General features: G+C 27.5%; 1 protein-coding gene across 1 annotated transcript in view; it reads right to left on the minus strand.

The window, feature by feature from the left end:
• LOC107455609 (protein sax-3) overlaps positions 1 to 15735 on the minus strand; it is a 146848-nt gene that overhangs the window by 20052 nt on the left and 111061 nt on the right. The window contains exons 18-22 of the mRNA XM_043055409.2: positions 15542 to 15661; positions 12919 to 13051; positions 9520 to 9583; positions 2550 to 2612; positions 484 to 677 (exon numbers count right to left, since the gene is read on the minus strand). Of these exons, the coding sequence (XP_042911343.1) occupies positions 484 to 677; positions 2550 to 2612; positions 9520 to 9583; positions 12919 to 13051; positions 15542 to 15661 (574 nt within the window). The remainder of the gene's footprint in view (positions 1 to 483; positions 678 to 2549; positions 2613 to 9519; positions 9584 to 12918; positions 13052 to 15541; positions 15662 to 15735) is intronic.

Below are 15735 nucleotides of genomic sequence, written 5' to 3' on the forward strand. Positions count from 1 at the left end.
TCAATGGTAGTGTCATCAAAATGATGTAAAATTCACAGTTATATAACGCATATAAGTGGCTTATGGCTCGAGAGGAGCGTGAGGAAGTAATACAGCACGTAACGGAGCATTGGGATGAGTTTCCTATCTTATCTAGGGACAATGATGTAAATAAGTTTAATACTTCTGCTGTCTACTATGCTGAAATGTTCCACACTGTGGTCTGTGTAATTTAATGGCTGAAAAGCAGATTTTAAATTATTACTAAAATTCAATACCTAGAAAACTTTTATAATATAGCGGACATCTTTTAAAACTAGCTAAAATTGAAATATAATTACTTCCACACGAGCTGTGGGCAATGGCTATTTGAAATTAAATGGTTGAAATGACTACACAGAAAAAGTCTTAAGAACTTGCAACAATCGTCTGTATTTTCGAAAAGATAAAGCAATTGAGGATCATGAAACAATGCCGATACATATCATTTTGAGAACGACTTACTTGGGCTTGGTAGGCGCACTTTACAGGCGACAAATTTCTTCCTCCAGGTGGTACTCCGGGAATAGAGGTGAGATCAATTGGAGGATTTTCTGGTGGAGGAGGTATGAAATCTACCCAATTCATTGCTGGAGAAGCTTTTGATGTCCCTGGAAGAAATTTGTTCTTCATTTGCCTTCCTTGGTAACCACACTCTTCTGTAAAAGACGTCAATATTTTATTGATGTTCTACATTATAAATAAATTTACCAGGAAAAAATTCACCTCTAGAGAAAAGTATCATTTAGCGAGAGGGTTTGAGATGTTATGAGGGTTCGTTTAACTGAGTTCCATTGACTTAAATTGTTCCTTTTATTCTTCTGAATAACCGCATCCTATCTTTCAGTTAACACCTTTGTGCTGCTATTAATATGTAATAAATATTGTTGTTTAATAAGTAACTACAATATTGCTTAATAAGTAAGTGGTGTTTAATGTAGTAACATGATTAGCATTGTTGTTCAGGAGGACAATTAGAAAAATTCACGTGGCTTAAGGAATGTTATGAATTCTCACACATACATCTTGATTGGCTAAGAAAATTACCTGACTTGAACCCCATAGAAACTGCGCGGACTTGTTGGAACAGAGGGTAAAACACTGAAATCAGTATCCCCAAAACTTGGTGCATTTACGCTATAAAATCTTCAGCAAATTGCAGGAATTGAATGCAAAATTCAATTCTTAGCCAAATGCAGAAGGTTGTAAAGACTAGAGGACGAAGTATCGATATTGAATTATGCTTTTCAGGATTTTTTTCTGTCCGATGTAAGGATTTGAACCTTAAAGCCTACAAATTAAATTAAAATTCTATGCAATTTCTTAAATACGAAAACAGGTAACGGTAAATAGTTCAAGTTATAGCCGATTAAAACATGCATTCTTTTGTGAATTTAAAATTAGTTCTATTTTAAAAATATAATCTATGCTATAAAACAGAAAAGTTAAAACCCAATAACATGCAATGAAAGCGGTTAGTTAGTTAGTAGAATACTAGTTGACTTACTGTAGAAAATTAGAAACTTAAAACGTGCGTTGCACTCTTAAATTAACACGAAACTAACATTCATGAATTATTTAATACAAAATGAACGCTCTTTATAGTATTTAATTGAGAATATAGACAGATAAATGAGAATAGAGACTGGAAAAAAATAAACATGCATGGCGCCCTCCTACCTTAATGAATGCTACAATTGCTAAATGGTGATAATTGCTGCGCAATCGATATCATTTCTCGGTGTAAAATATAATGATTAAAACTATAAACTTGGTAATTAAAATTTGAGTGAAAATAACAGATTATTGAAGTTAAATAGTAATTTAAATTGAAAGATAATCTAGTTAATTTTTTTGAAAATAGTAAAAGGGCTTTTTCTACGTAAATTACTATTACAATATACTATTAAAGTTATATTTTTGTTATATTTTGAATTTAAAAAGAAAGTTTTAAGAGATAATTTTATTAGTTACCCATAAGTAGTGATTATTATCATACTTAATCTATCCATACTTTTAATGTGAATATAAAGTTTATCGTAATCATTTTCATTTAGCAATTAGAGTAATTGTTAACTATCATAATCATCAAAATGGATCATTTTAAAGGATATCACAGAATTTAACAAATAGTATTGAAAACCTTTTAAATTATTTTGGAAGTTGTAGTTTTGTGCATTTATTTATAAATAACTTCTCCTTTAAATTAAAATAAATACTAAACTTGCAATCAAAAATAGACATTAATACAAATGCAACTTATATAAGGCTATACTTTTACATATGTCTACTTTTATTCAACGTTTATATTGATTCAGATTTAACCCTAGATTCGTGTTACTTAACACTTCTCGACTCTTAGTTGCATATTCGTATTAAGATATCATTCACTGTCCTAGTTAAGTAGGTCACCTGGACCTAATGATCCATAAATTATCTATAAGTTACTAATGATGCGGCTTAGCCACAGAGAAATGATCGTTTTATTATTCAAATTAATTATTTGGTATTCATCTTCACTACGTACTCACCATTAGAATAATTGACAGAGTTACATGGTTGTCCCTTACTGAGGAAATGTTCAAACACATCATCTGTAAGGAATAATTGAATATGATGAGGTTAAGTACAGTTAGTTATCATAATATATGACTTATGAAAAAAAAAGAAAATGGTATGAGTTGGTTTGAATCTCTCTAATTTGAAACATTTTAAGTTTTATTTATTTTAGAGCTAGAAAAATCGTCTGAATATATCAACTATTTTAATATATTTTAATATGTTTTTAATTCGTAAGATAAACCAAAATGACTGTCGTAGGTCTTTCGGTTTCAGCACTGTGTTTCAGAAAATAAAAATCCTTTTAACGGATAACAGTCTACACTGTAAAAATTTCCAAATCAAATTACGGTGGCGTCCAGAGTGCAGTATCCGTAAAATTCATTTTACTGTAAAATCCATTTTTACCGTAAATTTTTTTGCACTCTATACGGTTTAGTTATTACAGTGATTCAGTGATCTTACAAAAAAATTTACTGTAAACTCTACGTTTATTATATTCTTTTTGTTTCGTAAAACTTTACTGTAAAAAGTACCGACATCCTGAATGTCTGTACTTTTAACCGTAATTTGATCAAGAATTTTTTATAGTGCAAATGTTTATGAAAGGAAATGAATAATAAATAATTACAAAAAATTCTAAGTCAGCCAACCAAATGTGCATTTTAATTATATTGTATTTTCCCCTAATTTTAATCGAACTCTACTGTCGGATAGCTGGAAGATCATTTTTCAATTAATTGTAATTAATTTCCAACTATTCTTTTTGTTCTAAGACTCATTACAATGAATTAAAAATTTTGCAGTTTAACATTCAACTTACCACGATCATGTCCTTAAGCCAACAGCAAACATTTTGTTTTAATCTGAAGACTAAATAAATAAAATTTAAACACTATTTATATGACGTTTCCTCGAGGACTAATAAATATGATGGGACAGGAAATTCTTAATGACCACGTGCCATATTTTGATTGCTAATACAAATAGGAATTTTCAGAGTTATTTGTTACATATTTGTAGCAAGAAACGTAACGTTTGTGTCAGCTAGGGGTGACCTGTAAGTTTAAACATCGGTTTTGGATACATGATTCGTGATTAAAAGATATAAAACATTATCCAATTAAAATATTCTTATAAGCAGAACAATTATGTCAAAAGGTTCTATTGCCATCAAGTTAATCTTTGGATATTTTTAAGGTCTGTTGATCCGTGTAATATAAATGCGAATTAGTACAATTACAAAAACTTCCAGAAATGCATCTAAGAAAAAAACCAATGTCTAAGGAATTTTCTTACGTTTAAAATTGCTTTCAAAAGTATGTATAAAGCTAAGCTTTAATATTTCAAAATTTATTGCGTTTATAGGCTACGCGGAGATAAAATGAAGGCAGTATGTGAAGCTTAGTCCAAATCTATTTCGGTTCTTTTTGAGATACAGGATCTTATAAAGAGCATATTGGTTTTCCAACTTTGATTTCTGGTAGCCTTTACTTGGCTGAAAAAATAAGCAGGATGTGTACTAGTTTTTAAATAAGATCGAGATACGTCTTGTATGAACACGAAAATGGCACTAATTCTTTTTTCATTATAGGCTAGGCGGAGATAAAATGAAGGCAGTATTTGAAGCTTAGTCCAAATCTATTTCAGTTCTTTTTGAGATACAGGATCTTATAAACAGCATATTGGTTTTCCAACTTTGATTTCTGGTAGCCTTTACTTGGCTGAAAAAAATAAGCAGGATGTGTACTAGTTTTTAAATAAGATCGAGATACGTCTTGTATGAACACGAAAATGGCACTAATTCTTTTTTCATTAAAGCAAGTTAAACCACTCCCTTTTAGGGGATTTTATTACGATAAGGCCTTCAAGATACAAAACAGTAACTAGAAATTACTGCAAAGACCTAATCCCATACATTATATTTTTCGCCCTTCTATATGTAGAAATATATTTTGGTAAAATTACCGTACTGTATAGTCATGATATCTTTTGTAAAAAAAAAAAAAAAAATGGTTAATAAAACCGAAATATTCGGTATTGAAATCATTCATTTGGCAATTTTTCATTGATTATAACAACTTATAATAATTTGGCATTGATTATAACAACTAACGGTCCCCTTTAATAGAACTGTACCCATCTACAATTTAAAAACCTATCATAAATAATCCCTTGTTTCGGCTTTTAACGGAACGATAGGTTTTACCGCAATGGCTTGATGAACATCCAAAATAGAATGAAAGCACACGTCGTACTTTTACCAAGCCATTTAGGTCAATCCTAGATTCTATAGGTAAAATTTGGACATAGAATTCCATAGAAAAACATAGAATTCCATTAGATTTTCACCAACAATTTCAAAATTTATTATATGATTTTCTTTTTAATTTAAGAACGAATAAATTTTTTTATCATTATCATAATTATTGGTTTCGATTTTGTTTTTCATAATATGGATTAATGTTTAAATTTTATTAGCGTGTCAGGCGTAAGAAAGATTATGTTGAAAAGCTCCGCTTAAAAATTCATTTGAAAATTTTTAAGTACAGCTTATTTGAAAACTTATGAACTTATTATTTAACTATGAATTGAAATGCGGAGATTTCTCTCTTCAAGAGCAATGCCCAGGTTCAAGGTCATTTCTCTTATCTTTATGATTTAAATAGAAAACAAAGTTTTCTTATTTTCAATACCAAGAATAAATAAGTAAAAAGAAAACAGAATTTTTATATATATATGTACTATAAATCCCACTATCCTCTATTTCTGCTTCTATTTTCATACTTTACATCTGGCAAACTGGTTACGAAAATATTTTTAAATAATTTTTACAAGACTTCAGTAAGTAAAAATACGTTAAATTTTTCTTGAATTCCTATTTTGTATTTTCTGTTTTATTTTGAGTTAGTTTTTTGCTTGATTTGTTTTATTTTCATTTCGAATTTTTTTAGTGCTCCTCACACTATTGTGTTGATATATTTTGCTTTGCTACATTAGTTCAATATTCGAAAGCACTTTTTTTTCCGGATCTAATTGTGTGTGCCGATAACAAAACATTATTTTGTGTTCTGGTATTTTTATTTATTTTTTTGCTACTTTTTTTAATTTTAATATTTTTAAAATAAATATATCTATTAATTTTTTTTCGCTTTCAAAATAATTTTTTTTCTTGTTTTCTTTGTATTTTTATCACATTGTATGGGTTCTATGTTCTTGCAGCCTATGCTTATTATATATATATATATATATATATATATATAACGCTAGGTTATCCAAGAGTGCTAAAAAGGTGAGGTCCAGGGCTAATATCCTGCTTGCCCCATTTTCACAACAGCTCTAATATCAGATATCATTCTTGAAAAGAATATTAAAAATTCCTCTAAACAGAACTACAATTCTTCAGGCGACAAAGAAGCAATGTGTTCTATTCTATTCGCAGAGTGTTGAAAATCGATTTAAACGCCTCATGCTTGAAACAATGGTATTCGAAGGGAGTCATAAATCATTGACCATGGAATAAAGTGAGGGTGTTGCACCTTTTAGGAGAACAATCGAAGTTCCACTGTGATAAACAAAGGAACTTTTATTTCTTTCGAAGAAAATTTCTAATCACGTACGTTTTTATATAAATATGCTTTAAATGATCCTGAGCTATTGTAACTGTATTTTATAACAAAGAAGTATAATTTATTTCATCCTATTTTTATAAAGAAAAATAGCCAATAACACTGTTATTGAACAATTTATTACAAGTCGTGATAAAGAACTCGGGGGATTAAACTAATTTGTTGGTACAAATGTGATAAAATTTAGTTTGAGATATTGTTTAATAATGTTCACCGTACTCACAGACATTTTATACAGTTTTCTGTTTATATTAAATAATAGATAAATCTAGCTTCGATTGAAAATTTGAAAACACTATATTTTTTTAAAGATTAAGTGAAATCGAGCATAAAAAAGAAAGGAAATAAAATTTAAAAAAAAATCACACTTGACTAAACTAGAAAAAAATTCTGGCAAAATTACCGTACATACACTGTACAAAAATTCAGAAACTAATTATTAATCGACAAATATGATAAAATTTAGTTTGAGATATTGTTTAATAATGTTCACCGTACTCACAGACATTTTATACATTTTTCTGTTTATATTAAATAATAGATAAATCTAGCTTCGATTGAAAATTTGAAAACACTATATTTTTTAAAGATTAAGTGAAATCGAGCATAAAAAAGAAAAGAAATAAAATTTAAAAAAAAAATCACACTTGACTAAACTAGAAAAAAATTCTGGCAAAATTACCGTACATACACTGTACAAAAATTCAGAAACTAATTATTAATCGACAAATATGATAAAATTTAGTTTGAGATATTGTTTAATAATGTTCACCGTACTCACAGACATTTTATACATTTTTCTGTTTATATTAAATAATAGATAAATCTAGCTTCGATTGAAAATTTGAAAACACTATATTTTTTAAAGATTAAGTGAAATCGAGCATAAAAAAGAAAAGAAATAAAATTTAAAAAAAAAATCACACTTGACTAAACTAGAAAAAAATTCTGGCAAAATTACCGTACATACACTGTACAAAAATTCAGAAACTAATTATTAATCGACAAATATGATAAAATTTAGTTTGAGATATTGTTTAATAATGTTCACCGTACTCACAGACATTTTATACATTTTTCTGTTTATATTAAATAATAGATAAATCTAGCTTCGATTGAAAATTTGAAAACACTATATTTTTTAAAGATTAAGTGAAATCGAGCATAAAAAAGAAAAGAAATAAAATTTAAAAAAAAAATCACACTTGACTAAACTAGAAAAAAATTCTGGCAATATTACCGTACATACACTGTACAAAAATTCAGAAACTAATTATTAATTGACAAATGTGATAAAATTTAGTTTGAGATATTGTTTAATAATGTTCACCGCACTCAGACATTTTATAAATTTTTTCTGTTTATATTAAATAATAGATAAATCTAGTTTTGATTGAAAATTTAAAAACGCTATATTTTTTTAAAATTAAGTGAAATCGAGCATAAGAAAGAAAGGTAATAAAATTTTAAAAAAATCACACTTGACTAAATTATAGTTTAAGAGTATTCAATTATAGTAGAATTTCAAATTTTTTGTCATTTTTATTGTTTCGTAATATTTTGTACACTGTATATAGTGTAATATAATAGGAATAATAATAAAAACATACTATTCACAGGGAAAAAAATCTGGCAAAATTACCGTACACACACTGTAAGAAAATTCGGAAACTAATTATTAATCGACAAAACTGCTTCCGAAATTCACAGAGAATTTCATTTAATAGTATGATTCCGGATAACTGCAAAACATTTTTTTTTATTTCCATAACATTGTTTGAAATAAAAGAAATCATCAATGAAACTAAATCGCATTGACGCTGATTTAGTTTCAGAGGCTTTCAAAATATTCAGAAGCGTTTTTGAAAAGGACAAGCACCTTATCTCTCTTATATTAGCACCTCTTATATTTAGAAACGTTTCGAGATTTTTTTTAACAATTTAATTACCATTTCTGGTAAAAATCTATATATATATATAATTATGGTAATAAAAACAAAAATATCCGGCATTTAAACCATTCATTTTGTAATTTTTCTGTTCATATGGTAACGGTTTACCGGAAATTCTTGTTTCCAAAATTATAGTTTTTATTAATACGCATTAAAAAAAAAAATAAAATTGAAAAGTAAATTGAACTGAATACATAAAATACTGAAAACATTCTCTAAGATATGATAAAAATAGCACATTTTACCACATTTACTAAATTTAGCGTATTACAAAACTATATTTTATTACTAATTTTAAAATAATCATTACCCAAAGCGCTTCGGTAAAAATTAAACTTTACAACTGTTTTTGACGTTCCCACAGGCCAGAAACGCTGTAAATTTTACTTTATTCTGGTATTTTTGATCATGCTTTCTTTCTTTGTGTTATATTAGTTTGCCGCCCGCCTTAATGGTGCACTGAGAGATAAAAAAAGTTCTAAATTAATTTTAAACTTTACTAATATTTTGTAGAACCTGATATAATATAATTTGTAACGATTAAATGATGACAGCAAAATGATAGCTATATGTTTGCCTGTCTAATCGTGTTGCGTCAAGAAATAAAAAAACAGCTATTTCAAAATTATTTTAATTTTTTTCGAATATTTTTATGCGATATAATATAAATTGTAGAATGAAGCAAAATCATTGCAATAAGTTCAACCAATTTTATCACGTTGCGTTAAAAAAAAACAGTAGTTTTAAATTTATTTTAAGATTTTAAAAATTTTCGTACGTAGCAAAATATAAATTATTTAAACTGTAGAATAAACAAAACGATTGCCATTATATTGTTGGCCTCATCGCAGGGCACCAAGAAAAATAAGTTTTAAACTCGAACTTAGCAGGGCTAAATCTAGGTATGTAACAATTATTAACTCAATAATGTAAAGTCACATGAAAGGGCAACGACAAATAAAAATAAATGCTATGTAGTAAGTTCTTATTCCTTTGACTAATTTGTAATAGGTCTAAAAATTTAAATAAAATTTTGTAGTGATAAATTGCTCCTCTAAAACATGTTTTCGTGATTTTTATGTTTAAGTAACGGAAATGTCAGTAGAACGAAAAAAATTTGTAGCAGCACTGAAAAAGAGGTAAGTAAGATAACATATTTTGGCCACCAAAAGTGATTTTAAAATTGTTTTACAAGTACTTATTTTGGAAATTTACATACTGTACATGCGAACCACTTGAGAAAAAATGTGCCTTTTTTTACGTGTATTAATAAATAAATTCCTGGTTCAGTAGTTAATAAATAAATCAATTTTCTTAAATAATTAATTTTATCTTATTTAAGTTGCATAGAGTTTACTTACCTTCAGTTAGTCTGAGGTCTGACTTTTTACTCAATTCAGAACTGCTGCTTTTGCTATCATGAGTCTATTGAAAAAAAAAATTAAGTAATATTTTTTAAAAGTTAACATAAAAACAAAATAAATAGAGTAATTATCATACATTAAACCAGATAATATAAAAAACCTATAGAACATAAACTGTTTTATACAATGCGGGGAATTTACAGTAAAAATAAAAATTTTCTTATAACAAATGTCTCAAGACAGTAACGTTTTTGCTCGAAAATTCCTTTGCAGCTTTACAGGAATTAGAGAAACTATAAAATATTCTAAAAAAAAAATTCGATTTAAATTTTATTGATAAAACAAGTTCATTGCAGGCATGGGAGTAGTATACCTATCTCATCTTATGTAAGAAATTATACTAGACATATTTAACAATGATTAATAACTAATTATTAATCATAGGAAAAAACCTATGATAAATAAGTTTTGCAGTATGATTATAATCTGTAATTTACAAGTTTTAATATAGTAATATTTTAGTAATAAATAAGTTCTTATAAGTATTAATAATTTTTCCCTGCTAAAATCTGTAAAAAAGAATTTTTTTTAAGTAAATCTTCCTTTTTCGCTACACTGTAAAATCTAATTGCGAAAAAAAGTACTAGAATCCTGAGTGCCGGTATTTTTTACCGTAAACTTTTACGGAACAAAAAATCTGATAATGCGTAATTTTTACAGTGACATTTACCGTAGAATCACTGTAATTAAATAAATATTATTGTAAAAATTACAGCAAAAACGAAATTTTACGTTAAAAAATAATTTCACAGTAAAATAAGTATTACAAATGTGGTATTCAGTGCGCCAGTACTTTTTTCCGGAATTTTCTACAGTGTATATCAATCAAAGGAACAAAAAAAAAAAAAAAAAAAAAAANAAAAAAAAAAAAAAAAAAAAAAAAAAAAAAAAAAAAATACCAAGCATATTTTGTGGTTTGTTTTGGCAGCTTTACAGGAATCTCAACTCAAGGAGCTAACTCAAGGATCTAGATCAACAAGCTCTATATTTCAAGGTGTCATCTTATCTATTTCCTTCACATATATATTTAAATAACCGAATTATTTATTTCAAGACTTAGTAAAATTTGATGGGTGTTAAACAAAATTTGGCTTAAGATGATATTAAGTAAACTTGACTGGAAATAGGCCGAAATTAAAGCCTAAAGATCCAGTCTCTTATTTATCAGTGTTGATGGAAGTTATTGTAGCCTAATGAGCCAAATTAACTAGCTTTATATTTTAAAGTGTCTAATTTACTAATTTATCTATCTTTTTTAAAGATACATGTCTAAATATACTAGCTGTATATTTCACAATATTATAAAGATTGATGTGTGTTTTTCTTGTATATTACATATACTACTAGGAGGCTTCTCCCCATGCTCGCTGGCGCTCGCCAACCCCCAGAACTGCTTTCGCAGTTCATTTCGGATTGTTTCGCAATCCAACGCTCGCTTTGCTCGCTCATTGGATACGTTCTTAATGTCTAGCTTTTGTATACTTTTTAGAATACCGAAGTTCCGAAAACTTTTCACTGTAGAAAATTCCAAACATGTACATTTCAATATTAATTTGAAATTGCAAACAGTTCACATATTTTGCTTAATCACACTATTCTAAATTTCAGTTGTTGAGAAAATTAACAGTTGTAAGTTTTGTTTTAAAGTCTTTTCCACCAGAGGGCTAAAGCCATGTGTTGTAAAACAATATGAAATAGTAGTCTGCCACTGAACGCCGGATGTAAAGCATCGGCTTCGATGAAGATAATTTTGTATTTTTAATTCTCTGAAGGACTCCACTCTAATAATATGGAATTTGTAAAATAAATGTATATATTTTTGATTGTTGATGAAGCCCATCATTTTGTGTTTTCATCAGTGTTCAGAAGCAGAACAATTATAAGTTTTTTATTATATCGCAAAAATTTAAAATGTATAAAAAACAAAGAAAATAGTAAGAAAATGAGTATAGTCATAGAAAAAGTTAAAATTATAATATAGTATTTGTCAGTTAAAATAAAACTTTTTGTTTAAGTCATTGTTAACAATTCAAATTTCTCCGAGGCAATTCTAAAGTATAAATTAAGGTAGTATTGTTAAGTTGAAACACAATATTTTTAGTTTTGATGTCAACAATACAATTCAATTTTTCACAAAAACGATTGTTTCCATTGTTAAGTTCAATGTCAACAATTCAAATTTTTCTGAGGCAACTCTTAACCTCTAAATATTATTTTTTTTATGTACACATTTCTAAATGTCAGTATTCAACCACAAAACAACTTAAAGTCCTCAAATTTAGCATGAAGTTGTAAAATGTAATGAAAGAGGGTCATAGCAATAATGAAAGTAGAAGTAAAGTTAGTACTGTAAAATTAAAACAATATTTTTAATCAATGAGCCAAGTTCTTCAAGAAGCAGTTGTAGAAGTAGGTTGTTTATTTAAAACTTTTTATAGAATTTCTTTAAGAACACAATTGTTAATTTGGGCATTTGGCGATACAACACTTTTAGAATTGAAGGATTTGTTACGTCAAGCGCTCAGGTATCATAATTTTGATCTAGTTGCGCTTCTATGTCATTTTGATTTATGTAGCTAAGTTAACTTTCAAAAAATTCTATGGCTGGCAACAGCATTTATATTTTTTAAGTAGTTTATTTTTATTTATTTTAGAATTCGTTCTTTTTTTTAGCGAAATGTTTTTTAACCTAACAGAATTCTTTGCCGACTGTTCTCTGTATATATGAGGAAAATAAAGTAATTATTTAAGTGTTGTGAAAAGAATCTTATTTAGTTGTAAAAAGTACTTCTATATATATACACACACATTGTGAGCCTCACACTATTGTATTGATATATTTTGCTTTGGTTATATTAATACAATGCATAATACAATATTAGAAACCATTCTAATTTGAGTATATGATCGTGTGAGCTGACGACTAGTTTACATCTTTTTCGTTTTCCTCTGGCTTTTTAATTTTTCCTTTAATTTTAGTAATTTTTAAAAAAAACTTCAATTATTTTTGCAATAATTTTTATTTTTCTGTTTTATAAAATAATTTTCATTCTTTCATTTCATTCATAAACTCATTATAATAAGTTCTTCAGATAATATTGTTTATTTGGCAGAGTTGTTGAACGTTCTTGTACCCCAGGGAGATCCAAATTAACTAACAATATACTTCAAGATCTCTACTTTTTCTATGTTTTAAGGATAAATATTTCAATTGATTTGCTATATATTACAAAACTTTATAGAGTTTGATAATTGTTCAAATCCGTGTATGTGCTTTAAAAAGAAAAACAGATATGCTCAAGATTAGGCGTGTAACAGACAAAAATGAAATCTTACAGATCCTGTAGTTTGTTTGGCTGCGTTGATTAACGTTGTTGTTGCGTATGGCGCCAAATCACAAGGTAAATCTCTTTTGTAAAATATAGCCATACTATGTGTGTCTACTTCCGCATAATCAGGAGCACAAACGCTATAAAGAAATACACAAAAAATAAGTAATTCGAAAATCATTAAGAAATACTTTTATCTCCATCACACTTTATAAGTTCAATGCAAAAAGTAGTTAAAATAAATATGACCTCCGTTTCTATTGAAAGTAATTTCTCACAAAGTCGGATAAACCATAAAAAAGGAATTATTTACCTTTAAAAAGAAAATAAAGTTAAACAATTTTGGATTTTATATCATATTTTATCAGATAATACAACAATTTTGAAGGATTTTTTTCCGGTTTGATAGTGCTTTGACATAAGGTAAAAAAATCTACTTTTTCTTATGAGAGTTAACTCAATTTCTTTTATTAAATATAATTTAATGTACATTAGTTATAAATGTAGTAGCTTTATAATAGTAAAATAGTAAATCTTTTAAATCAAGTATTAATGCAAAACTGAGAAAAAGGAATGATCAAAATTATTAGGTTATGGTAAAATTTACCGTGTTTTTAGGTTTACGGGAATTTTAAAATGCTCGGAAAATTTTACAGAAGCTCTTTGTTAATAATTTTGGTAAAATTAAAAAAAGAAAAATGGTTTTATAATATGTGATAAAATTTGGTAAATGTAGTATGATTAGATAATTTTATCATAATACATTAGAGCATGGCATAGAACCATTTTTTCGATTAGATTTACTTTTCTGTTTTGCCTCTTTTACTCAAGTGTGGTAATAAGAGCTATAGTTTTGAAAACCAGAATTTCTGGTAAATCGTTACCATACGAATGGCAAAATTTCCAAATTAATGGTTTAAATACCGTTAATTTGCTTTTATCAACCAGAATCATGCTTCTTTTTTTTTTATCAAAATTGAATTGAATTTTTTAAATTACCATACAATAATTTTACCAGAATTTTCTTCTTCTTTTCATTCTGTAAAGTCTACTTTTTATTAAATGTTAGGCAATAGGAACTATAATCTTGGAAAACAGAATTTGCTGCAAAACGGTTACCATATAAACGGAAAATTACCAAATCCGTATCCGGAAATCCGCACCGGTTTAAATACCGTATATTTTGGTTTTTAATACCATAATTAGGGCTCTTTTTACCTGAAATGTCATTGCCATATAGTACAATAATTTTACCAGAAATTTTTTCTTTAAGCATTGTTACTCGGTAAATTAAACAAATATATTTGTTTCAGGCAGCTATTTTTTACAATTACTGCAAAAATTAGTGAGAATCTTTTAGAGTTGCTTGTGTATTGTACATGTTTCAAATTTTATTTTTTAATTTCTATTTAAATTTCTTCCTGAAAACAATGTAGCATATGCCTTGAAAAAAAAATCCTCGTTTCAGAACTTAAACATGACGTCAAAATAATTTTCTGAACACTAATTGATCTAGATAAAAAAAAATTTAAATAGACAAATGTATAAAAATATAAACTTTTATTAAATCATGTTCAGAAAAAAATGGAATCTATGAAGCAAAATATATTACAAGAAATTTTAAATAAATAAACAGCTAACAATATACGTCTCCATCGTAGTTAAATAGAATAAATTCCATATAATAAATTCCATCGTAGTTAAATAGAAAATAAATTTCAAAACACGGTGCCGAAATTTTTTTGTCTTTATGAATTAACTTTAATTAAAGCTTCATTTTCTCACTTCTATAAAAACCGGTGTATGAAAAAAAGTTCTTTAAAATTACAGGGCTGGACTGCGATATAGCGATAAGTCAAATATTTTAGGGTATATTTTTACAGTATTTATTTTTGTATTGCTTCCATATACATGCCATTTACCGCCATTTTCACTATACTAATAGCACAATCTAAGGAAACATCTTATAGCCTATATGGAAATCAAGGAATTTTTTACATAAACACTTTCTGAAAATATACTTTCGAAAACATTTCGAAACCGTAGCTTATCATTATATTGCCCAAAACTTTAAATTGGTATTAATATATGTGTTATAGATTGAAAATACCATTTATCTCAAAAATAAATGCATACATAACGAACTGTTTTGCCCTTCTTTCTTTGGACCGATATATATCTTTCAATCTTTCCGATAAAAAAAGATTAAAAACACAATATTGTTCAAAAGTTTCCAAGAAATAAACCAATTCAATTGAGCAAAAAACTTTCCTATCCGAAATATAAACGAAAATACAATGTAAATAAAATATAAAAAAACATTCTAAAAGGCAAAATATTTAAATCCTATAATCTTTGCATCCTCCGTCCGATATGAATCATTTCCTTCTCGATGCTACTTCAATACAAAGCATTATAGGCGATTCCAACAAAGATAAAGACTACACAGCCTATACTTGATGGCTAGGGGGTGGAGAGCATTTTTTTCTTTCGAATCCGAATAAATTAAAGAAAAATTTCATTTTTATCTTATACGAGATCATTTTTAATGGTAAAAGGGAGGAGGGGCATAAAGAAAAAAAAGTAATATTTTGAGTTGTGACACGAATGAATGAGTTTAGATTCTTTACCTGTAATAATTGTGCTCCATAGAAGAATCTGGTTTTTCTAGTAATTTGGATTCACTGATGCTGTTGGCGTTGCTCGCATGAGATGGGTTGATCCATAATGTCTCACAAGAATTTACCTCCCTGTAATATAATTTAGTTTTATAGTTTTATTTAATAACTGCAACCATGTACAACGTCAATATATATATATATAT

Source organism: Parasteatoda tepidariorum, chromosome 7 (genome assembly GCF_043381705.1).
Source record: "Parasteatoda tepidariorum isolate YZ-2023 chromosome 7, CAS_Ptep_4.0, whole genome shotgun sequence".
NCBI lineage: Eukaryota > Metazoa > Arthropoda > Arachnida > Araneae > Theridiidae > Parasteatoda > Parasteatoda tepidariorum.